Source organism: Corapipo altera, unplaced genomic scaffold (genome assembly GCF_003945725.1).
Source record: "Corapipo altera isolate COAL_440 unplaced genomic scaffold, ASM394572v1 53, whole genome shotgun sequence".
NCBI lineage: Eukaryota > Metazoa > Chordata > Aves > Passeriformes > Pipridae > Corapipo > Corapipo altera.
Window position 1 is genome coordinate 1,363,586 of NW_020884900.1, and position 25,732 is coordinate 1,389,317.

At 37.8% G+C, this 25,732-nt stretch overlaps 1 protein-coding gene across 2 annotated transcripts in view; it reads right to left on the reverse strand.

Annotated features, from left to right (window-relative positions):
* Positions 1 to 25,732, reverse strand: part of BICC1 (BicC family RNA binding protein 1) — a 102,141-nt gene that overhangs the window by 19,197 nt on the left and 57,212 nt on the right. For both annotated transcript variants that reach the window (XM_027649535.1, XM_027649533.1), the window contains exons 4-9: positions 7,793 to 7,872; positions 6,474 to 6,632; positions 5,473 to 5,526; positions 4,294 to 4,488; positions 3,226 to 3,477; positions 311 to 442 (exon numbers count right to left, since the gene is read on the reverse strand). In XM_027649535.1, the coding sequence (XP_027505336.1) occupies positions 311 to 442; positions 3,226 to 3,477; positions 4,294 to 4,488; positions 5,473 to 5,526; positions 6,474 to 6,632; positions 7,793 to 7,872 (872 nt within the window). The remainder of the gene's footprint in view (positions 1 to 310; positions 443 to 3,225; positions 3,478 to 4,293; positions 4,489 to 5,472; positions 5,527 to 6,473; positions 6,633 to 7,792; positions 7,873 to 25,732) is intronic.

The window sequence follows — 25,732 nt, forward strand, 5'->3', positions numbered from 1 at the left end:
GACGAATTTCTTTAAAAAACAGTCAAGAGAAGTTCTAGTCAGATACAATTTGTCTCCTCGTAATTAATTTCCTTTATCAGTATATTCCATGCAAAATCTAACTTCTGTATTATCAAACATTTTATGAAAGTCAAATTGCCATAAAGCAGAGCTGCTGGATTATTTAAACTGGTATTTTAAGCACAAAATACATATGCCTTTTACAAGTTCATGATCCATTAAGTTAGAGAGGAAGAGCACACATGTCAACTCATCAGCTCTATAAAGTTTCCATGACAGCCTAAAAGGCATATATTAGCTTTGCACAAACCTTGCTTGGTTGCTTTGGTTTCGGCTTAATGCTTATGAAGACATCTAACTGCTCCATTAGCTGTGTTATAAACTGGGGTTCTACTTCGATTTCTTCCTTCATATCAAACATGAGCACAAGAGGAAGGCAACCCTGCAAAGAAAGGTACAAAAAATTCCCAACACTTAAAACTGACCCTTTTCCCATGAAAATGTTAGCAGTAAACTGAAATATAGACATTGTAACATTTACACATCATGATACCAGAAGTTCAGGGGGAAAAAAAAGCAAGTATGAAATTTTAAGGAGAGCCGTTTCCTTGTACACAAGAACACAGGTGTATTTTTCTGCCCTGGGAGTCTGAACAGTTTATTAGTTTAAGGGTGAAATGATTTGTTAAATATTTGGCATTCCAGTCAGCACATATGCACCCTGATTAGTTATTTATACAGACTTAGAGGTGTCTGGGGAATTCAAATTCAGAAACCACTACTACTTATTAAAGGAGAAAAAAGTCTTCTCAGGAGTTGATAGGAAGCCTCACACTGAAATGTCTCATGTTAAAATATGTTCGAGATCAAGAAACACAATTCTAAAAAGCTTCTCAGTAAATCACTGTTGCCTAAGTCTTAACTTTTACCTTTCTCTTCCCTTGTCCCAGATCAGCTGGATAAGTATTTTCCAGTGATGTGGATGACATCTGTAACACACTTGCAGTACTAAAATCTTATGGAGTTAAAAAAAAAAAAGATCCCTAAAAATGGCCCAGACCAGCGAAACAACGAAAAACTGAATTGTCACAGGATATCTAGAAATTATCAGATTGTACTTCTCATAAAATCACAAAAATAGAGGGTAAAAAGTCAGTAAAAAAACAAATCCTACTTCTGGTGAATTTAGGTTCACAATAAATAGTATCACATGTGTCAGGGAAAAATCCACAGTAAGATACAGTCAAGGAAATGGTCTTAATTAATCATTTTCCTGCTTTGGTTTCAGAATGAAAATCATCAAATTGGTGTATTTAGGCTGCAGATCACTTGTTCAATATAATTTAATATTAAATAGCATTTCTCAACAGTACCACCTATAGCTGCACAGTACTACCAAAACCTCAATTAAAGTAATTTTAACTTCAGGAAAATTAAAGCAAGGCATCTTAAATATTTTGACCACAGGAAAACTGACATGCACAGCTTAACACCACAATATGAACTTGTCTGAAAAGAATAATTATAGATACAGTCTATCTAAATACACTAATGTCAATAATCAAAGATTTAACAGTGACAGAACTGCTGGGAGCATTTCATACTTGGATTTTCAAAATATTATTGTAAAAAAAGTTGCAGAAAATAATACCAGAAGATCTCGCCAAAAGCCTGCTGAATGAAAATGCAGCTCAAGGCTAACAAGAAAAACAAAAACCCCAAAACTTACAAGTTGAAAAGTCAGGTTTTATAAACATATTAAAAGGCTCTTTTTCCCCCCCTACCAGTTGATTATTGTATGTTTAGAGCATATGCATGAAGATGATGGGAAGAAACAAATGTTCTTTGACAGGAACTGGATTAAAAAAGACTAAGTCGTCAATGTTGTCTGTATTTAAATAAGGTACGGTCCTCATTATTATACAAAAAACTAACAAAAAGCAAGTCTCAATATTTTTTGATGACAATCAAAATACAGCTGAAACCAAAGCCTTTGGGGTGAGAGGAAGAAAGAGAACAAGAACATTTTAAACAAGACTTGTTTTATCTACAAAACTGGAAACAGTTTCAGGACATGTGAGGTCTGTGAGTTCAAAGGGAGACCAAGTTTCCTGGTCTGTACAGTTCTTAAAGGGTGATGCAGTGGATGTGATGAGGGATATTAAGTTGTACTGATATGTTTGGAATGAAATAAAACTTCAGTATTAAAAAAAAAAAAAGCCCTCACATAATTCCAAGTTTCTAGAGAAAATATGTACTTTGATATTCATGTGATAGTCTGGTTGCATTTCCTTTTACTTCATGAACCATCAGAAAAGCACTACTTAAACGTCACCAAAGAAACACATAGAATAAGGCTATCTCTTGGCATTTACAGACAATAATATTCTAGAACACAATAATCTGAATATAACTGTATAAACAGGAAGGCAACATATTTTTATTTTCTAACATAGAGCAAGGCACAGTGCATCGTAACACACATGGGGACTCCTGGAATTAAAAGGTATCATGGTTTAATCTTTTACTAGCTTTGCACTGGATTTGAGTCCAATCCTCCCGTGTTTTGTCCATAAATAATCACATATATAAAAAAGGTGTACATAAATTAGCACTAAAACAATGCCTAAAATCTCCTGTGAAGTTTTAAGACCAATATAACAAAAATCTCTACAAATAATATTAATCACCAGAGCTATTTTTATAAAAGGCCTCATAGAACTGTGGCTATGATACTATAAAAAAAAGTAAGACTCCAGAATGAGTAATCATTTCCTATGGTTTCCCAATTGCATTGAAAACTTGCCTACGTGGGAACTAAGAAATTCCTGACATTTCCTCTCAAAAGAAACCTACTTACCTGACAAACACAGAAAAGGCAGGTTGGCAAAACAAAACACAACCCACCATCCAACACCAACAGAACACTCCAAAAATCTGCCTCTACTCAGAAGCATATCGTTATCATAAATTTAAATTGCTTATGATGCATTTATATTACCAAGGTCATTTTTCAAATCACGTTACCAGAGATTACAAATATTTTAGATAACTGCAAACACTGACAAAAATAGACCACTCAACTGAATCAGCTTTTTGCAGTGTGAGTAGCAATCCTCCCTCTCTAAGGTTAACTTACAACTTGAGCCATAAACATGTGCCAAATGAGCATATTTTCTATAATCTGGCAGCTTTTTTGTGCAAATCTCGCTGAAAAGTATTTACCATGAGATATTGCCTGGCAAGACAGACAGCCTCAATTGTGCCCTGGAGGTAGACAGTGGATTTCTTCTGTGGGTTACTGGGGTCAGGGAAGTGGATCTGAGCACCAGTCCTCTGCATGATATGTTTGATGTTGCTGCCATTCCGACCCATCATAAAGAGATGATGCTGTGCTGCGATGTCCAGCTGTGTGCTCACAGGGATTGCAGAGGCCAGGCTCCCAGCTAGGTGTTCCAAGAGCATGGCTGTTCCTTCCTGGGGTGGGGGGAAATGAAGGAAACTGGTGAAATAACGCTCACAGGCTTAGAGTGCTTCCTTACTTGTCATGCACTTCTCAGGCAAGGTAAAGAAAATACTGGTTGGTTTAAAACCACGATTGATTTGTTAAGGGTAATAAATGGACTAAACTCTACACGCTAACTCCCATTTGATGACCAAATGCAGCATTTCATTGCTTCTGAAAAAGGCAGTAAGACAATATCGCATGGTTTGGTCCCAACAGAACTTCTGTGGCCACACATGGCAATAAGAAAGTCGATAGAGATTTATTTGGGTAAGATTACATGCAAAATTTGTCTTTCAGTTTTGGCCTAAGATGTTCCTACTGCCTTGAGAGACACCCATCTGGGACCATATCAGTCTCTCATACTGCCAGTTCTGCACAAGAACACTCTATTTTATTAAGATAAACAGGCTCATGGCAGTTCCTTTCCTTGACTGTCAAATTCACATCTCCCAGTGCTGGTTTCGCAAGATCAGTTTTATTGACTGTTCGGGCAACTTTCAAGGTTATATTATTTGAATGTATGTTGAGAAGAGCTAAGCATGGAGAATTTAAGATGGGAGGCGTGTTTTCTGGTTTTTGTTTGGGGTTTCTTTAAATTAAAAGATGGGTAAGATCAGTACATATTACAGCATTGCTGGAAACCTGAGCAGCGTGCAAGAGATGAAAACCATATTAAAAGTTTATCACAAACAACACTAAATCCTAAACTTAAAACTATTTTCTGTGCATTTTTAAACCAATACGCTTCTAAGGTATCTACATTATGAACTAAGAAGACACATTACCTTCACAGCACTAGTGTTATTTTGTGACCCTCTGACAATGACTGTAGCACCATACATTCGAGAGCGTTGTTTAAAGGAAACTGAAATATTATATGTCTGACATATATGCTGAATTGTCGGAGAATTAGGATCTGGGATGGGTTGAAGAATTCCAGCAATAGGCAATTCAAACATGAGTACCAATGGAAGCAGCTCCTACAACAACATGGAAGACCAAATATTGAAAACCAAAATCATACTCATTAAAACTGTAACAACTTTATTCCTCAATCATGTGTTGGTCAGTGATGATTAAACTGCCATAATATATCCCCTTCCCAGAGTTCATTGATAAAAATATATCATCAGTTGCAAAATGGCACCAGTTTTTCCAGGGACACTAGAGTGGGGTTTTCTTGCATAGACCTTGTTGCTTTTTGTTTGTTTTTTTAATTCAAAATAGTAGAAGTATTTGCAATTATGTAAAAACAAGAAAGCCAAGCAGATTCCCTTACTTATCCATGCAGATCTACAAACAGGTCAATATTTGTAAAACTTGCTAGGAAGTCTCCTTTCTGTCATGGATTAACTGGAAGTCTGAAGTCAGCTACAAAGCTACGGAAACATCAGCTTCTTTCATGACTTCTAAGACCAAGGTTGTGTAAGAGTCAAATCTCACTAAACAACTGTGAGGGACTGTTCATAATTTATTCAACTTATAATTATCCATGCCAAAACACACAAAACTAGAAGGAAAGGATAGAAAATTGCCATGAGTGGAGAATGGCACTGAATTCCACCAAATTATTTACATAAATTACACATGAAAACGGTTAAAATTTAAGAGGCAGCAACTGCCTTTCCTGAGTCATAGTTTGACATTGGATGCCCAAGCTTCTACAGGCCATCTGTGGTGGGTAAGTTAACACGTAATTTTCAACACAGGGTGGAATAATTTACATCTTGTTTATCCTGTAGACTTTGTGTTCAAGACCCACCTTGGGCTAGTTAAAAAATCTAGCCAGAAAGTGAATCACTTTTATAATACCCTTTGCATATTACTCACATGGATACTCATATTTGTTCCTACATTTCTGCTGTCATAAGACAGAGCCAGACAACCCTAGAGTCCTCAAATCTATACTTTTTTTCCCTTTCAGGTGTTTTTCAAGGGAACACTATTCTAAAATAGACTATTACCCGAATTCTAACTCTTGCAGACTCCACTCCAGCTGGCTGTCCGGCAATAGACACCTGGAAGAGCAAGAAGAGAGAAAACATTGCATCACATTTTCAACTGAGGCATTGGAAAAGTTATTCAGTTATCAGTATTCCCCTTACAAAAAGAAATCTAAAAATAAATAAAAAAAATAATCACTTATGTCAAACCTGGTGACACCCTAAGTGTTCTCTAAACACTAGCTGAAAACTATAATCAGGTTTTTTAAAAAATGATCTATGCATGTTATAGCATCTTACATTACATAGGTTTAAGTAACTAGGAAAAAAAATGGATACATCAAATAATACAGTGGTTTGGGTCAAGTAATGGAATTACTACTGTATACATGTGCTCAGTGCTAATTTTCAACAACAGTAGGTTTTCTTGAATGTTTTGAAATGACTGTATTTTGCTCAGGATGCACAAGAGGGAATTTTAAGTACAGTGATGAGGGACTTGAAAGTAAACATTTCAGCAATATTTGCACTAGAAATGATGTACAATTCAGGTTCAATGACTTATTCTAATGAAGTTGAACTCTTACAATAGGACATTCACTTTTGGTAGCAAGCCACGAAATTTAGTCTTCAACCAAGTTACACCATAAGCAAAAAGCACCAAGAAATTAATCAATATGCTGAATAAGTCAGGTGTTGAATGGGAAAAAAAAATTACAGATCTTTTCATACTGCTTCTCTACCATTCACACCAAGTTGTTGACTTCTGTAAGCACAAAGTAATTTCCGCTTAGAAAAATTAAAGTGATTCATGAGCCATCACAAATTGTTTCAATCTGTTTTTAAAGATTTGCTCACTTCGGAAGCCCTGTGCCTTCCACAGAGTGTAAATACCAAAAATCTATTTCCCTGAACAGGAACTCACCATCCCCAAAAAACCCAAATTGATAAAAGAAGTTTAGAAATGTTTCATACTCTCAGGAATTATAATACAAATGAGCTCAGTATTAAACAATACTTACTTGGTTGCTTTTCTCTGCTTGGTTGTTCCTATTTGAGTCTGGAAAATGGATATGACATCCTGTTTCCTCCATCACCTTTTTAATATTATTGCCACCTTTACCTATCACATGAGAATGTTCTGTATGTGAAACATCCATCTTCAAGGTTACCCGATTGCTCTGGAAATCAAGCACCCACGATTAGACCTGTTCACAGCAGAACCTGAGTTTTTAAGAGCAGTGTAACTTCAAGAATGAGATTCAAAATTGTATTTCCAAAGTACTTTTGCCATGCCTTAGCTTCTACTCAGGGACATTTTTAATGTGGATCAGTCGGATGCTAAACTTGCCACATATTCTTCCCAGTGAGGAAATAACATGGAAATAAATACCCAAAAAATGCATCTTCAAAAAATGTCTAAGGATTTTAAAATGCACCCAAGCTTTTATCAACTGTGACTTAAATGTCCTTGTGCAGTCCATTCTAATTTCTCTTAATTCTGTGTCCTTTCAGTTGCAGTCACACACTCCTGTCTGATCTGACAGGATCACATGATGAAGACTTGGCAAATCAAAGCCATGGGACAAAGCAAGTGTTCTTCCCTCCTGTAACAAACAAATGTTCCTGGTACAGGAATTTTTGAAACACAAACACTGCCTACAGCTGTTCTTAAAAGCTATATTATTAAAAGTCCATAATAATATTAATAGTTGTTCAAAAAATAGTGCTTGTCACTGGACTGTTCCTTTTGGTAATGTGTTCAGAGGATCAGAAAGTCACCATACAACTACACAGGAGCCATACATACTGCCCCAAAAGACTTGCTACTGCAAGAAAATAAGATCTGATGAACATAAAGAGACCCCTGGCCAAGATCTAGATGTTTTAGATATTCTGGTCCTAATGTTTCAGAGTGTAAGAACACAGTAACCATTAGAAATAAAACTGCATGATCGCACCTAAAATTGAATTTCAAACAGAAACAAAATTCTAGGTTCTCTGAAGTGGTTGCATAACCTACTGTTTGCAGTGAAGCTGTATTTCAGAATTTACAGTAAAAAACCTAATCCAGTGAACAAACTATGTATGCTTTTAGCCATATAGCTGGCAATATTATTTCTGTATACTTCAGATATAGAAAAGCTGCTTTAAGCAAGTAGTTTCTTGCAGAATGTTTAAATAAGTGGGTATACACCAATATCAACATCTGTAGGACATATATTGGAGACTTTGCTTCAAAGTGTCCATAAATACCTTCCCTTTTCAATGTGCCTGTTAAAGAGATCAATGTCACCACAAAATTAGGGGTTAAGGTGTCATTCTAAATAAGTTTTCTTACTTTTGTGTCCAAGACAGACATGATTTTCTCTTTTGCTTCTTTAACATTTTCCTTTTTTCCAGAAACTTTGATATGGGGATCTATAAAAGAAATAAAAACTTTTAAGAAAAATACAGTAAAATCTATAAAAAAATTTCCTCCCTGCCTAAATAAATCTGAACCCATTATTTACAGTCCGGTGATAAAACTGTACCACCAACCTTTGGGATTCAGCTAAAAAACAAGTGTCTTGTTCCATCCCTTCAGCCCCACAATTAAGATTACCAGATGAATTTATTAAACACGATAACCAAGTGAAAATTAATAGAAATCAAATGCCAAATGTACATCACAGTATTATAAACATTGTCTGCAGTGCAACTATATAGCTAAGCCATTGTGTCTTCTCAAACAAATAGCAACAGCTTTTTGGCAGCCTTTCTCAAGCTTAACACAGATAATGTCTAAGGAAAGCCCCACCAAACTCAAACCCTCCCTCAGCATCACTTCATTATATTTAATTAGTCTCTAGAACTATCCTTTGCATTTTAACCTGGCACTAGAAGGTGCCTCCACCTGAAGTTTTCTGATTGCAGTTATCAAATCAAATTTAAAGGAAAATTTAATAAATCAAATCTCTGAAGTGTCAAGTACATAAATTAAGATTTGTTACTAAGCTATATTCCCAGGAGGAACTCCAGCTGATGGCAAGTTTTGGCCAGGGAGATCTAAAATATTGATTCTGTAACCCACTTGGTTTACATGGTGATTTTCAGACCACTGCCCTTAAACAGCATGTTTTGGGCTTAGCTATCAGGAACAGTTCTGCATCCTGGAATATACCTGGTTGGAAAGTACAGATCTGACTTTGGAACTAAATCAAGTATCAATTACGCAAAAAAAAAAAGTGAAAATTCCACATTAGCCAGTTTAGCAGCACCATCTGGTGTCCAGAAGCATAAAGTGCCACAATGTAAAATTACTGTCAAAACATGAAATGAAGGTTCAATTAAAAAAAAACACAAAAAAAATGCCCAACTACCACCCACGTTTCTAATTATTAGAAACAAGGACATAAAATTGCAGGTGATGCCTCTTTCCCCTGTTCTTGAGTCCTCTGCACTTTTGCAATCTAACGGGGTTTTCTCCTGAGATGCAATGGACTATTCTCAGAAAAAAAAATAATTCTCAACCCTCTTCTGACTCCTGAATTAATCTAATGCATTATTCAGGCAAATACGTGCATCTTAGGGAATATGAAAGTAAATATATACTCAGTGGCAGAAGAAAACATAGCTGTAATACAACATATCTGCTCTTCCCATCATCTCAATAATTGAAATCACTTCCCTACTGAAGAAATGCCAAATAATACAACTCCAGATTGTAAACCTGTTCTATTGAATTGAAAGTTGAAACTGTTTAAGCTTTGCCTGGATCATCTTTACATTCCAACAATAAAAAAAAGCCTCTAGTCTTCACCACTGGGAAGTTCTGAGTACATTCAGCTGGGGATGGAGAAACACTGAAGGAACACAGGATTCACTGCCAAGTTTCGTGAAAGTCAAGAAAAATGCAGCATTTTGAGTTCTGAGAAACATATTTTATTTTTAAAAATGGAAAAACTGTAGTCACGAAAACATGGTATGCACACAGAAACTACAGAAGCTTCAAAAATCTGCTGCTTCAGCCTTTTCAAACAGTGGAGCAAAGTAAAACAAAAACCCAACAAAATAGTCCTAAAGGCAAATTTTCTTTTCTTTTTTTTTTTTTTTAAGTTGACAGTAAGCCATGTGGTTCTAATGTGTTTAAGCTGTGAACGATATTTGAAGTGGATGTCGCAGTCAGAAATTCCCAGAAGCAGATCCTGGCACACTCTGTGTGCTCCAAGTGCTCTTTAGATGCAACCAGGAAAAAGAGAAGACCAGACCACCACCCCCCCGGGAGTTGATTTTCATATACTTGCAACCATTATATTTTAATACACATTTGGTTATAAATATGAAAAATATCTGAAATCAAGCCTGGCATCCTGTTAGTACCAAAGAACATTACAACCACTCCATAATACTATCTGTTTAGCCATGGGTGAAAACACATTTTAGAAGATCTATTTTTTATTTTCCACCTCAGTTGGACACCTCTCTTCTGTTGATACTGACAGCTTCTATTTCTACACTTATTCTTTGTTCCTTTCAGATGAAAAAAAGCTCATTTTTTACTCACTTTAAAAACAAAACCAAAGAACCACCCACAAAGCAAAAAAGCATCCACTGATGCCAGTGACAATTCTAAAATATGCCACCAGATCTTTCAAAATTGGTCTTAAGTACCCTCTCCTTACATGACTTCTCAATGACACAGTGGTTGGTAATGGATATGAAGTAGCTCAGTTTTAAGTTAAAGAAATTCTTCCTTTGAGACTTGTTCATTCTTTCCTTCAGAGAAATACAATTTAGATACAACTTCATGATCGGATTTTGCCCAAGAAGAGTTACTTGCAACTAAAAGGTTTTTCAAGCCTTTGAACTGGCTTTGCAGGACTTGAAAGTACACTGAAAATATGTATGATCTGCAGGAAAACCCACAGGTACCCAAATAACACTAAATCAACAAACAGATCATTTCAGGAATGGAATAAAAATTTAGAGAGACAATTAGATCATATAACCTGATTTTCTGAGTATTAAAACTAAATTTCTTAATATACCTATGGAATCAATTAGCTTGTTTGCTTTGCAGTTGCTCTCAAAAATGTGGAAAACTTTAATGGTTTATCAGTTTCAGCCTCCTGGATTTGTGCCTGATCTCTGACATTTAGGTTCACTGGTTCCCATTCTACCCTTTTCCCCCAACAGAAAACCAGAGAGTATCTGAAGATTGTTGTCAGGATTTGTAAGTAGGAATGAAGTGACTGTGTAAGGTCTTGGTGCATCAATACAAAGGAATAGTTACAACAGTTGACTTTAGCTTTCCAAATGTTTTCTGAAGCTGTTGCCACCAGTAAGGAGCCAAATAGATTAAGAAGGGTTCTAGACAATTTATTATTACTTGTCACCACAAACTTGAGGTGTTTAGTACTTCCATTTGACAAGTGACATATTTGCTACTGTATTTCCAGTAGGCAGGTCTGAACATAAAAAAATATTTCCCTGCCACTTATTTCCCAGATACAACTATTGATTCCATGGATTAAGTTGCATTTAATTTAGAAAAAAAAAAAAAGCTACCTCATCTTAGTACTAAGATCAAAATTTTTGTCAGATAAAGTTCTATGTTTAGGATGTGAAATACCTACAGGGTGTGACAGCAGCAATACACTGTCCAAGTCCCAAAAGCTATAAATGGCACTCTCAAAAGCCTGAAGAGGATTGTCAGGTGTAAAAGTATAACAAGCATGATGCTTGTCTAGTACTGACAGTACCCTCCAGTCAGTATCTACACTGATCCAAGTGGCCACAGCACCTGCACACAGCCCCAACTGGGATGAAAACACCCACTGAACAAGACTAACCAATTCCCACAGAACTGGCTCTTGCTGTGACTGGGGCCACAAGAATGCCACTTGTGTCCAGGTGACATTCTCCATCCCTGAGGAACACAGGGTTTGACACCTATTTTTACTGGGGAAAAAAAACCCCAACACCCCCTTTTTTTTAAGCTTCTGAATAAACTGGAAGTATACTTTATATAAGCCTAGAGACAGAGCAAAAAAATCGGTGCCTACCTGGAATAAAGACAGAAGATGCTAAAGTTCGGCAAAACATTTGTAAACACAGAACTCTGGGCTCTAATGTTTTAAATACAAGTGTAGTATCAGACACTGGAAGAAATTTTGGCTCCTAAGAAACAACATTATTAGTGTCTTGCAAAGTCTTAAAACCTGTATAGTAATTTATCTTCTTAATTTCAAAGGGCAATATATTTTTCCTTAAAAAAGGAAAAGAAAACATTAACTTTAAGAAATTCCTCCCTCCCTTCTCCAGAATAGAGAAATATTTACATAGAATAGAAAGCTGAAGTTACACAACAGAAAACGATGGAAATTCTTCTCAACAGCCTTCATTTTGCCAGACTCCTGCCTTCAAGTGGTCTTTTATTGCTCCTATCCTCAAATTCCTCACTCCACACTTTGGCAGGGTTTCCCCTCCTCAGTCTCTTTGTCCAAGGCTATACCAGCAAGCCTCCAGCTTTCTTGCTACTATTGTGTGCAAAGCTCCAGTAAACAAAATAAAACCCCTCCAAGCAAAAACATGTTTGTACCAGTGCAAATGCATCTACACTAACTTTTGCCAAGTGAGAAGGATTTCAAATAATTAAGCCATTTAACTGTGTAGGCCCCTCCTGCAATTCAGACATTACATTTAATGTCTGAGCGAGCTCTTCAGACCACAGCTATGCATCCAGCTTGTTTACAGGATGAAGAGCCTTTACTTAAGTAACACAAATACCACCACTCTAAAAATAGCCAGACAACTGGGCAACACCAGGGCAGATGACAGTCATTCTTAATAAGTGGCTGATTAGGATCTGAATAGCCCAAGAGTATTACTGAACTTGAGCCATTCAAACAAAAACAAAGAGACCCAGCATTTTTAACAGACGAGTTAGGAAAATATCTACCCCCAAATTACCAGCCAAAACACATTAAGGTATATGAGAAGTTAAAATAAAAAGAGAAAGCCGAGTGAACGCATGGAAGACGGTAGTTTCTCATCTGAAAGGGCAAGTACATTAATCACCCTACAACAAGAAGATGAAACATAGGCCTATAAAACAAGTGAATTAAGCAAAAAGGTCAAGGTCAAGTAAGGCTTCCTGTTAATATGGGAGAAAAGGGTAATTGAATTGAAACAATTTATTTAAAGCTTTTAAATAAATTAGGAAATATTGTGTGTACAAGTTGCAGAAGTAGATATTCACTGACCCAACTAGATGGACTGGTAATAGCCAAAACAGACTTGATACAGGCTCAAACTATTGCCATGGAGAAGAAATACTAAGGCTAAAAGCATTCAGCAAATGCTCATGAGTACATGCAAAGTAACTTGATAGAATAATGAAGTAAATTCATCACTTGGGTACTTGCTGCTGGTGGCTTATCAGTTTAAAAGAACTCTCACCCTCTCTCCAATGCCCCTCAGTGCACTTATTTCATCTCTTACGATCTAAACCACAGAAGAAAAAAGGTACTCATGTATTAAGGCAGAACACAATGAACCATTTCCTACTGCAGGCTCCTGATATCACTCAACAACATGGTTTTGTTTTTTTCATTTGGGATTGTCTTTTTTTTTTTTTTTTTAGTTGAAATTAGACTTTAGCATCATCATGTCTGAATGAGATTTCAACTGGCTAACTTGGGCACAATCCAAAGCCGACCCAAAGCATCATGAAACTCAACATGGGCTGCAAGCAATTAATAGTGTCTTCAGAGTAGACATATCCTGAGGCTGTGGGCATTCTAGGGGATCTGTTTGTTGTGGACAAACAACTGATTATGAAATGTCCCTGGGAAGAGCCATTGCCTATATGTGCACACACACTAGAAAGACTCTTTGTCTTCTCAGAACTTTTTGACTCTTAACTTTCCTACTTACTGGCATCTAACTCCAAACCACCTTTAAAAGAATTTCTGCTCAACTCAGAACACGAGAAGGAAGCTGAGAAAAAGTAAATACTTGTTGCACTGCTCCTGCCACAGCTCCAGGGAAAGCAGTTTACACACAACCCCTTTAGTCCTTTTATAGTTTGGTTGCTGTTCTTCAATCACCCGAGGAGCATTAACTATGAGAGCATTGCTTTTCAACCTTGCCCTGTAACAACTGTATGATGCGAAGCCTACAATCCCTCCCTCCCTCCTCTCCACCATTTATAGTGCTACACTGAAAACGCACATTTACATACACAGGCAGACATACACAGATACTCACAATGCTGAGACTGAGTAAAGACACTGACCTTACCCACACAGAAACACGAAGAAATGCTGTGCAACCTCTGGCAGAGCAGAGAAAAGAATCTTGTTTCTCAAAGATTTCAGTGCAGCTCAAAAGAAAACTTCAAAATCTGCAGTGGGCTACTTCACATAAAATGGCTCCTTAAAGTGAAATATGTTTGATGTACAGTCACAAATGAAATGAGATGCAATTGTACATTAAATCAGAGCTGAAGCCCGCATTTGGGTCTCTTAGTGGTTTTGAAACAGCCCAGCAGAACACTGAAAATTCATCTTCAGAATGCCCAGAATTAAGCGAAAATTAGCCAGAAACATCAGATAAGCTTTAAAAAAACAGATTACCTGCACCTATGTTTGGAGAAATAAACTACTGATGACTGGATTTCGGGACCAGTGACAGAAGTTGAAAAGACTTCTCTTAAAGCATAAGCAAAGAGGTAAGACAAGGAAGAGGTAACAGATCTTATGGAAATTTAAACAGAAAAGTGACCAGATTTGAAGGGGAAGGCCAAGGTGGAGAAGAAGAAAACCTGAAAAGAAGAAATAAGAATGAATTAATTGTAGTCACCCAGAGACTCCATTTGAGTTACACAATTTCAGTTTCTTACCACCACAGTTCGCTTAAATTCCTTATTTTACTTTTTCTAAAAAAGGGATTAGGGACATTTTGTTAATGCAGTTAGCCACCAAAAGGCAGACACCATGCTGCAATTCTGCTTCTTGGGCAGTTGCTCTCCAGCCTTTAGCCTAAACAACCACCCAAAAAAGCAAGGCAATCTCTCATCAGGACACAAAGTCTGTTATATCTTGTTTTTCCAGCATGGAACCAATGAATTCACACTTCATTACTTAAATGTCTGTTGCCATTGTATCTCAAAGCACAGACACAGAATCACAATCCCTGGGAAAGAAAATAAGAAATAAAGGGAAGAAAATAGCTATAGTATTATAAGATAAACTTGAGAGAGGACATAAACAACCACAACATTCCTATCAAAAATAACAGCATTATATCTTCACTGCACACAAACTCATACTCAGGGTTACCATTTTGATGCATAAGCCATGAGATAATTTTAGTTTCTTACACTAACACTCTCAAAAAAGTCATTGTGACTGTGTTTTGCTAAATAAAACCCATTATCTGACTGGCGGGTGTAAATGCACACCTGGGGCTCAACCTGGTTTGCAGTGCTCCCACTTCCAAAGCCAACTGCACTCCCTCTGCACCTTCCTGCTCCCTGATCGCTGGACCTTTTAATGTCTTATTGCTCTAACTGACTGCACTGTGTGAGCTGGTTTTGACAGAGCCACTGGGAAGCATCAATTCTGGGGCTGGGCCAGGAGGATGCAGGGAGTCTTCAGCAAAGACTAATGCACTACACACACCTGGGTGAACAGGACAAACAGAACTGTCCTCTTGAGAACAGGGTGAAATGAAATGTTATCAGAAATATAGAAACAGCTGGTTCTCAACAGGACATCAGACATCTGGTGACTAAAGACAGAGACAGCTAATATAATATTTTTGGTCATCACAAATGCTTTATTACTTTCTCTGCTTTAATATCACACTGTGAAATGAATTTCCCCAGAAAAGTTCTCCTCTCCTGGATTATTATGCTTTCAGGGATTGTTTCAACCGTATTCCTGATGAACAGGTAGGGATTTACGTTTGTGTGTGTTGTTACTTCTAAATAAAGAGAAAAATTAAAAGTCCAATAAAGAAGCACCTGAACAGTCTTCTTGAGAGCTAATGAAGTAGCAACAGCTACATGAAGTACATGACAACCATTCCTATTTCAAGTCACAGCAAGGCATTATCAGATCATGCACTGTGAGCTCTAACAGAACTTTTATTACTCATCTCGAGGACATTATTGACTGTACTTACTTTTTCTTACTTTATAATAAAAGTAAGACCTGTGTATGTAGAAAGGTCTTATTGCTCATAAATTCTAGTGACTAAGTATGTGCACCAGCTGCCTAGGGGGTGCCAGGGCACAGAGATGTGACAGAGACAGGCATGACAAGGACTCACAGCAGCACAACACAGAGGTTTTCTTACAGCACTGACAATTCAGTAAAACCCTCTTATGAAGGGAAATTCCAATACAAGCAGATCATATTCACTACCTATCTTTAATTTCCATGTACCAGATACAAATTACATTGCTTACAATAGGTAGGTACTAACGAAGAATATCCCTCTTAGCTCTTTTTGTGAAGCTAAGAGGGCAGTCATTTTCATTGAGATACAAAGGTCATTGTCACATACATTCCATCTCTACATTTTGGGCTTGAAATGTGAAATATCAATATGTATTTAAAGTTACAATAATATTAAGTGTACGAAATTTGACTCGAAAATTGCCATGTTTGTTACCAACTAGTTTCTGCCATTCATTGAACTGGATTATTTCTTTTATTATTTTCTAAAAGCTAAAAGTGAACATTTTTTTTTACAGCCAGTATGGCAATGTACTAACTTTTCCCATGCATCACTGCTGTGCAGGCTGTAGTCTCCAGGAAGAAGAAAGCAAACAGGCAGATAGGGAAAGTAGTGTTTCTATCTTCCTTCTAAACCCACTTGTGATGTGCCTCATCAACAAAAAGACTGGCCCTTTGGTGACAACTATTTCTAACTATTAAAACCTTCTAGATGGTTTTATACAAACAATTTCTTATGTGAATACTGAATCACATTTTAAGCATGTAATAATTCACCATTTCTTGGCAATATTCATATGACACTGTAACAGTTGTATATCTTACATGAAAAAGGTTATTCTTATTCACAGATATTAAACCGTTTTCTCCAGTAAGACTCCCACATTGCAGCTGACCTGGGAAGAGAACCTTCAACTCCTGAAGGACAGTGACCTACTCAAAAAGCTTTGCTTTTGTTTTTAGGGAAGGGTTCATAGCAAGTAAACAACTCTCTGGCCACACTGTTTTCCTGCAAGGATAGTTTCTTTGTGATATGCTGACAAAAGAAAGAAAGAAACAAAAAACATCAAACACCTGAAAGATACCCAATGTTGCCTTTTAAATCAGGAAGTCATTCCTGAGCTGTTCTCAGATGAATTTGCATCACTTCTGTCCGTCACTCTCTCCACAGTATTAGACCAAGAGCAAAACTCCCCTCTGGGAAATTAATCACCTGCAGAGCATCTCTGAGGTGAGTTTCAGCAATCATTCTGAAAAATTGCTTTTCGTGTCCCAAAAATTGAGTTTAAATAGAAAGATGAGAATCAGAGCGAAACACTATTTCACTCTCCAGTTTGCATATAAATGCAGTGCAGAGCCCATTGCAAGGTATCTACTAATGGCTAGAAGCTCCTAAAAATCCAAACCAATACATCGACTAATTGCAGTTTTCGCTGAAAGACTGTGACGAATTTGTACTCTCAAGTACAATTACAGCAATAAGAGTTTATATTACTGCATTCCAGAGCCTGAAATTTCAGTTTTTATTGCAGTTACTGCCAAGCAGTCTGACTGGATGTTAAGCCCCTTGATAATTCCCTTCATATTACAACTGTGTTTGTATTTTGCCTCTCCCTTATCTGCCCAAGTATAAGCAAACTGCTGTTCTTCACTGATTAAACACAGAAAAGCCCAAAAATCTTGTTCATACTCTTCCTACAGAAATGAACCAAGTTCAAATCACTCTTTCGTAAGTGTACTTAGAAGTACAATGCACATCTGCTGGCTCCTGTGCTACCCAGAATTAGTTTCCTTAAAATATTCACCAGTGTCACCATAAATGTATTTTATCTTCCCCTGAGACAATACCAATTAATGATTTTACAGTTCCCTGCAGAAACAGCACTTATGGCTATAGTGGGTTCACACACACCCCGGAGCACAGAAAAATTGACAAGGCAACAACAAACAAGATAAAAGGCTCAGGCAAATATGACTTTAAAAGTTTTCTTGGTTGTCACCTACACTGCATGCAAAGGGGGAGAATTAATGGATGGGTCTGGTTTCTGAAGTGGTTCGTGTAAATAACCCCAGTAAATGAAGGATTTGCTGCCAGCTGCTGGCACAAGGGCTGCTGTGGATCTGTGCGTGTCTAACTGCTCAGATCCAAGGGATTCAACACGAACTCCTGTGGCCAAGTTTCAAATGCCCTGGTCTCTTCTGTCCATTTATTTATTACAAAACAGGGAGGAGTCATCTCTGCCTGGGTCAACTGCTCCAGAAACAAAAGAAATAAACGAACTTGGGATCTGAACACAAAGGTTCTTTAATTTTTAAAGTACACAATTATAGGGTTTGGGGGAATTTTTCTTCAGAACATAAGAAACAGTACACATTGACAGTTTCTCATTTACAGAGAAAGTTAATAAAAACCAGATGGAGTTCATAATACAGCAACTGCAATACATGCTGTAATTAATCTGGCATTCCAAACAATAAACACAATGTCAGCAAGAGACTCACTTTAAATATAAGTCAATTATGGATTGATTGCCTCAGTAACACATTACAGAAAATATTTACCATTTACAAACTTGTGTTAGGGTAAGCAATCATTAAACTGCAACAGGTAGTCTGTAGGTTAATTAGGAAGCTTAGCAGTGAGTACCTAAGGTGACTACATAGAGAACTATTAAAACTACAAAGATTCTTTCCCTCAATATATTCACAAGCCAAACATCCTAAACACAAAAAACAGCAGAATTTTTCCAGCTTTGTATCTCACCCTAAGGGGAGCAGCCACTCAGCAAAGACTGGATAATTTGTGTGCATGCATTTCTGGTGCCAAAATAAGTAAATATTGTCACTCATGGCAAGTTATAAAAAACCCCCTAGACTAGAAGATACAAATCCAGGTTCCCTGACATCCACTGGCAAAAGTGGCTGGGACACCACAGCATTCACCACTTGCCTTTAAACACCCAGGCACTGCTAATGGGAGAGTACTGGTTGTGAAATAATACAACTACACACGGTTGAGTTTGTAGCAGGAACTTAAACCAAAAAAAAAAAAAAAAAGTTAAAATATTCTGCAGAGTCTCACCTGTGAGGAATGTGTACCCCCCACACACCCACTCTGCCCCAGCACTGACTTTCCCCCCAGCTCTTGCCCACATCTTTCCCCTGCCAACAGATGAGAACAGAACAGCAAAGGACACCACTTGCAGGCACAGATATAGGAACTGCAATTTGGACACTCAAATCTAAGTTACCAGATGTTCATTTTCAGCTGCTGCTGATGTTGGCAATGAGTGGGGTTAAAGTTTTGTTTACAAAAATAACAAAAGAGAAAGAAGCAGAAAATATGCAAAAAATATCCCTGTCTGCCATTGTAGATTGGGGGAAAAGAAAAAAAAAAGGAAAGAGTGAGTTTCTGAAAATGTCTTCCTTTGGACTGATATACTACTTACACAGCTAAGTAATAATCTTTAATATAATGAGTCAGCTGATTAAAAGCATAACCAATTTTTTCATAAACTTTTATATCTTTGTCTGGCATTTTAACAATAATTCAGGCTACAAGTAGCCTTCTCTATAGTAATTTTTTGGTTTATTTTTTCTTCCAAACCCCTCACTCTGGAATCAACTCCATCTTTACTTACAGAATCCAGAAGTCTGCTCCCCTCCCTAGTGCACCCATGTGCACCACTGTGGTTTTTCTAAAGGGATTTCTTGCAGCAACCCTCAGTAAGCATCTGAATTGGGATCAGTTCTTTTTTTAAGAAGTCTCAGAAGCGAAGGACTAAGCTATTACAGGTGATCATTTAAGGTACCTTTGTGGCAGGATCTAGTACATTAGAGCACTGTTGATAACTATTTAATCTGTCCTGAAAAATCTCCACTAGTAGGGACTCCAAAGCTCATGCAACTTACTGCAATAACTATCTTTGTCCTCCAAGAGGAATCTCTAAGACAAATGTTTTTAATCCTGACCTAAACAGACACTGATAGCAATCACCTTTTTCATATACTCACATAGCCTTTTTGCTCGTTTATATATAACATTACATTTTTTAAAACTCTTCCCAACTTGTGTTTTCAAGTGTCTCCTTTGCTTTCCCCTGGATTGTCTCCAAACTGCAAATCAGCACTGGTAACTACTGTCATTTCACAGATGAAACCTCAGCAGTACTAAGTTGCACAAGATAGATATTTCTATATATTATTTACAACCCAGTTTGCTTTATTCTCAGATACAGCATCACACTCCAGTGCCTGCTTCCTCTGTTGTACACCATGAAGTTTAAACCCCTTGAATACTGTGCACCTGAGGTTTCTTCTTCAAGTAGCCTGTATTGAGTTACCATTACTGAGTTGTTACTTGTTTTCTGTTGTTTCTTCAGTTTGTTTTGAGCATAAATTGTGTTCTGTCAACTCGATGCAACTTACAAATTTTATAAATACCTACTATCCCATGAATTAACATTCAATGAAAAAGCTGTACAGTATGGGACAGAGTCTGAGAATATCACAGAATGATTTGGGCTGGAAGGGACCTTACAGATCATCTCGTTCCAACCTCCTGCCATGGGCAGGGACACCTTGCACTAATCAGGTTGTTCAAAGTCCCATCCAGTCTGGTCTTGAACATTTCCAGGGATGGGGAATCTACAGCTCCTCTGGGCAACCCGATATCTAACAGAAAGAAAGACGCTACATTTCAAAGGATAGGAAGTCACTGGACTTAAGTTTCAGACAAATCTCCTGCAAGCAGAAAACAACAAATACTGCTCACAAGTAGGTACTTTCTTGGGTACTTTCCACTCATAGAGAGTAAACACTCCTTCTGACTGTTCAGATTTCTTTGAAGTGACCCAATGTACATCTGTAAGCAAGTCAATTCACCTCTGTAATCCTCCACATGGCAGTACCCGGAGGCAGAAGAGCTAAGGTGAGTTTAGCTGCTCACTGCACTCACTGAGAGAGAAACAGGGGAGGAGAACTAGACACGGGAAGGCATTTTGCACATGTACAGCTTCACAGAACGACAAATTTCCTCCTAGAAATCCCAGTGAGAGCTGTTGGGCATTCGAGTATTTTAAGCAAGTTCCACAAAACATTTTCCTGAAGCCCAGCATTTTCTCTGCTTAGTTTCTTGGCTATTGCTCTCCTCCAGTGTTGTGAAATCAGTAAGTTTACATTATTTGGCATTGCACTGGACACAAATCCAATAAGCTGGATGAAAGTTGCACTCAATAGTAATCCTTTTTATTGCTGTCTTGGTTTACTTGCACACATTCTGATTCTGTTTTGTGATTTTTTTTTTAGTAGAAATTGCCAATATCCTCAAATCCCATGGTCAAGAAACTAATGTTTGTACATTCCTGGTATTTTAAATCATACTTATGTTTTGATACAAGAAAAAAAGACATCTGTTAAATGTCTAACAAATTGCAATTGCAGTCATCAAAAACCACATCTTTATGGAAGCTGCACAGACATTAGGTGAGAAAAGTGACATGTTAGGTATTTAATCACTGGTCTAGGACAGGAATAGACATGTACATCAATACCACAGTGTTTACCAGCTTTCACCCAGGATATTCATCAAGGAAGAACCTCAGAACTGCGTGTAACTTCTAAGACTAGGATACATATTTGAAGTTCATGAACACCTATGAGCCCAGGGTTGGAATCCTCCTCTCCACTTTTTAGTAGACACATTTTCACCCGGTCCTGCTGTGACATCTTCCTCTTTCCACCTCCTATCTGTCTTCACACCATCTTTGTCATTAACTCCTTATTCTAATCCTTCAGAATCCTCATTTCTTTAAGACTCCCACTCTAACCTCATGTTTCCTGCCATTCCTTTGCTGAACCAGATCTATCTCTTTCCAACTGCCTTCACTTTGTTCACAGCCTCTCATTTCCTTTCCGTGTCTTTCACTTCCCCCATTTCACTTCATTTCCAACTTTTTCCTTTCCCACAGCTTTCCTCCCATTAAAAAGAGCTCGTTTGCCTTTTCCTTTGACAGGAGTTAATACAGGGAGTACACGTTTGCCAACAGTCCTTGGTTGATTAACACTGCCAGATGGTGTTGGTCTCACCAGTTAAACTAAACCAATCCCACAGCTCCAATGCTGCCACACAGCCACAACTACCAGTTATCAACAAACATTTGCCATAAAATAACATATTTTCTAAGTGCTAGAAATCTGAAAAAAAAAAAAAAGTCACAGGAACACTAGTTATGCCCTAGATTTTGTTCTTTTTAGATCTGACTTGCTTTACAGGAAATGCTGGTCTTGCCAAATAATCGAGGAATGAAATTACTAGCACAGTTCACACCAAGTTAAGTTTGTAGAGATGAAAAGCTTAAATTACAGCTATTTTTCAGATATTCCCTCCTGCTGCTACTCCAAAATATCATATGATTCAAATTATAGTTTCCAGAGGAAGTAATTAAAGATACTAGAACTTCTATCAATGATGGTTTTGTATGTTTGCACTCGATCTTTGGCACCGACTCAATCTATATTTAGACTACAAAGTATAAAGAATGTTTGAAACCAAAGCAACTACAACCTCCCCTCCAGAATTTCATTTATAACATGAGATTTGCAGAGATAGGATAACACTCCCATACACTGCAATTCTAGACAGTTCATAGGATTTGCACAGGTTTGGAGAGAAGAATGCAGTCCCCAGCCCTTCCTGCAAGTGCTACTGCCCACAGGAAAGCTTGAGGCACCAGGTGAGACACTGTCTCTCTTTGGGTGAGACTGGTCTTTGGAAGGCACCTACAGAAACACTGTATCAAGAAACTCTAAAAATGATACAATTTTTTTTGTCAGTTACAGAATATCACACATTAGGTATTATTCCTTCAAGGTATTGTTCTCCCCAGTAATATCTGTGGGTATATGATTTTTTTTCCCCTCCAAGCTGTGACAAGACCCCGAAGTAGATTTCTGCTGCGCATCCGAGTTTCTCTGTGCTTCTGAAAGCTAGAGGGTTCTGGCCTCCTCCACTCAAGCCATTTTAGTTGCAAATCAAAACAAAAATTTAAATGATGTTTACTAACCTAACACATCAGCTCCATTCCCTGACCAATGCTTAATGTGTAACTGATGTGTTTAAATTGGCACACTCAGTTTTTCATGTTAGTGCCATATGTTTGCATGCAATAACATTAGACTGGAATCAAGGACTTCTCAACATCCCTTGAAACCTTCAAACCATTGTGATTTAAACACACAGAAACAGGAATACATTATATTTAAAGAATGGTGAAACATGACACTTGATCTTTCTCAACACTTCCCCAAATAAACCCAGGAAAAAGTACTCGGTGATAAACAAAACAACAAAAAGGTACTATGGACATTCGAAAACAGGAGTTCATCTTCTCTTATGGAGAATACTAAAGAGGATGAACAATCCCTTCTCTAAAGAAAAAAACCTGAGAACTACCAGCTAACAAGCAGATAATACACAGCATTACAAGCAGATGACTCCAGCCAGAGGTGTGCTCTAAAGCCTGATAGACTGAAGTAATTTCTGTGTCAGTTAAGGATTTGACCAGTATCTTCCATATTCTGATAATTGCCAGTGATGATGATGCAGGATATTACGAATTTTCACCATCTTATTTCCTTTGAAAACGCATATTTGATTTACCACAGCCCAAGATCAAGTCAGATAAACCAGTTTTAAGCAATTCAGAGGACACAAATTAGAATCCATCATAATTAGAGAAAGGAATAAAATAATCAAGCAAGTACTTCTCCATCTTTAAATAACTTTGCAAACAAAGCTATTCTGTATTACAGATTATTTAACTATTCAATTTTGTGTCACCTACACTGCATGATTTAAAAAAAAAAAGGTATATAAGATGTCCCATTTATCAAGTTAATGAATTTTTACCTATGGGAAAATGCAAAATAGCATTACTTTTGCTGTAGAAAGGTCAAGCACAAAAATAAGTTTAATGCCATTGTAAGGAACACAAAAAACTCGGAGTTTACTAGACCTTGTACCAGATCTGACTGAAATTTTATTTTATGAAGCAACTGCAGAGAAAATTTCTTATCTTCCCATCCCCCAAATCCTGTCAACATTTTCAAGAAACATTACAGAGCACCCTTTATCTCCTGGCACGAGTAACTTTCAATTCCATTGCAGAAACATATGTGCGATTCAGTTACTTCTAAGATATGAGCAAAATTCTTTTTAAAAAAATCTACTTATGTACACAGTTATCAGCTGGACAATTGCATAATAGGGTGAATCTTTTTTCCTGGTCTTACTGAGGTCAAATAAAAGCTGCAAAGGAATTTTGCTGCCCACAGAGAGAGCTGATACAGAATACCCAAACCAATGGTTCTGTTGTCATGGGCACCAACAAGGAAAAGGCATCTAAATGCCAAGATTTTTGAAAAAACCTTTACTGAGCTGGTACAAAGTCAGACCTACAAGTTTATACCTTAGGAACCAAAACCAAACAGCTTTAGGAAAAATTCTGCTGACAAAAGAGCCCTGGCCTCAATACACCAGTGGCCCCAAATGCCCCCTCTGTCTGTGGGCTGGACACGAAGGCACGCCAGGCTGGAGGGCTGGGCTGCCTAGCAGGTAGCTATGGAGGCAGAGGTACAGACCCTAGGCATGCAGCAAGGCAAGGGAGATAAGACCACAACTGCGCTGTTTACCAGCTCTGAAAGCAGTTCTGTCTCCCCTGATTTTGTTTCTAACAAAAGCAGTTACTATTCGTGCCTCCCCATGCGCTTGGAAAACGCACAAAGTGCACCTTAATAGTTGCTCACAGCTTAGGAGATAAGGTTGTCCTAGGGGTGTGTGATCAAAAACTACTGTGCCTACTGCTGTTACAAGAGGTTGTCTCAAACTGATGCACTAGGATCCTATTTCCACTTAGAGATTGGGAAAGACACATGAAGTGACTTCAAAGGCTCATCTTTCTGCTGCCCTCTGTGCAGGCAGGTGAAGAGTTCCTCTCCTGAGGGAACAGGTGCCCACAGCAGAGGCTTCAAATCATCACCTCCACTCACCTTACTGGATCAGTTAACTCACAGGGCACTATTTCCTCACCGGAAAGGTGAGGATCCACACCAATGAGGGAAGGTACCCAACAGCCCTGGGAGAGCCTAAACCCATCCTTGGATCAGCAGCAGCAATGGAACTGCTGGCACAGTCCCAGCTGGTGTACAGTACAGTGCTTTCTGGGCAATTGGAGCCTACATCTCCATTGATCTGCACACTGAAATCACTGCTGAGAGTAAACAAATTACAACTTGATCATGAACCAATACAGAAGTTACCTCTGTTTGTAAGTGCTTAAGCATCGAGGCACTTCAGAACGCACTTTTCTGCATCACTCTGCATCCTTAGTTAAAGACCACATTACAGGCTGTGGTTATTCAGGAAAGGACATCACTCCATAGGTTTTGGTTCCTACCAAGAGTTAGGGTCCAGCCTTGCAGGACAGTTGGCACAATTTTCAAAAACTTCTTAGTGGAAGAGAAGTTCAAGTTCATAAAAAAATTCCACAAACCACTGCAGGTGTCCAAGGACCTGATTAATTTTCCCCACCGTCTTTTTTTAATTGGAGCTTCAGGTTGTAAGCCAATTAAGTGGCTATTCATAGCACTAAATTTAAAGGTAGGGAAAATTAGTTGATACATCCCACATTCACTTGCTTCTATTCTATCAGGTTTTTTGTTTTGTTTTTTTTTTTAATTATTGTTACTAGAAACAGGGATGAAAGTAGGTCAAGAGTAGGAGTTTACCAAAACTACAAAAAACTACCCTTACATGTTTTATGAACAAGTCTGAACCATTTGATAGTTCTGTGATGCTCTGTGATGTTCTCAGGTGGGGCTGACTCAGCATTTAAGACTTATGTGCAAAATAAAACTCAGCGCATTACTGCATTTACAGAAACACAAACTATCCATTCCTTTTACAGTAATTTATGGTAAAGGGTATTTTTCTTTAAGATTGATAAATCAGCGACACAGATAAGTAGTGGGAAGCATAATAAGCAATTCCAGCA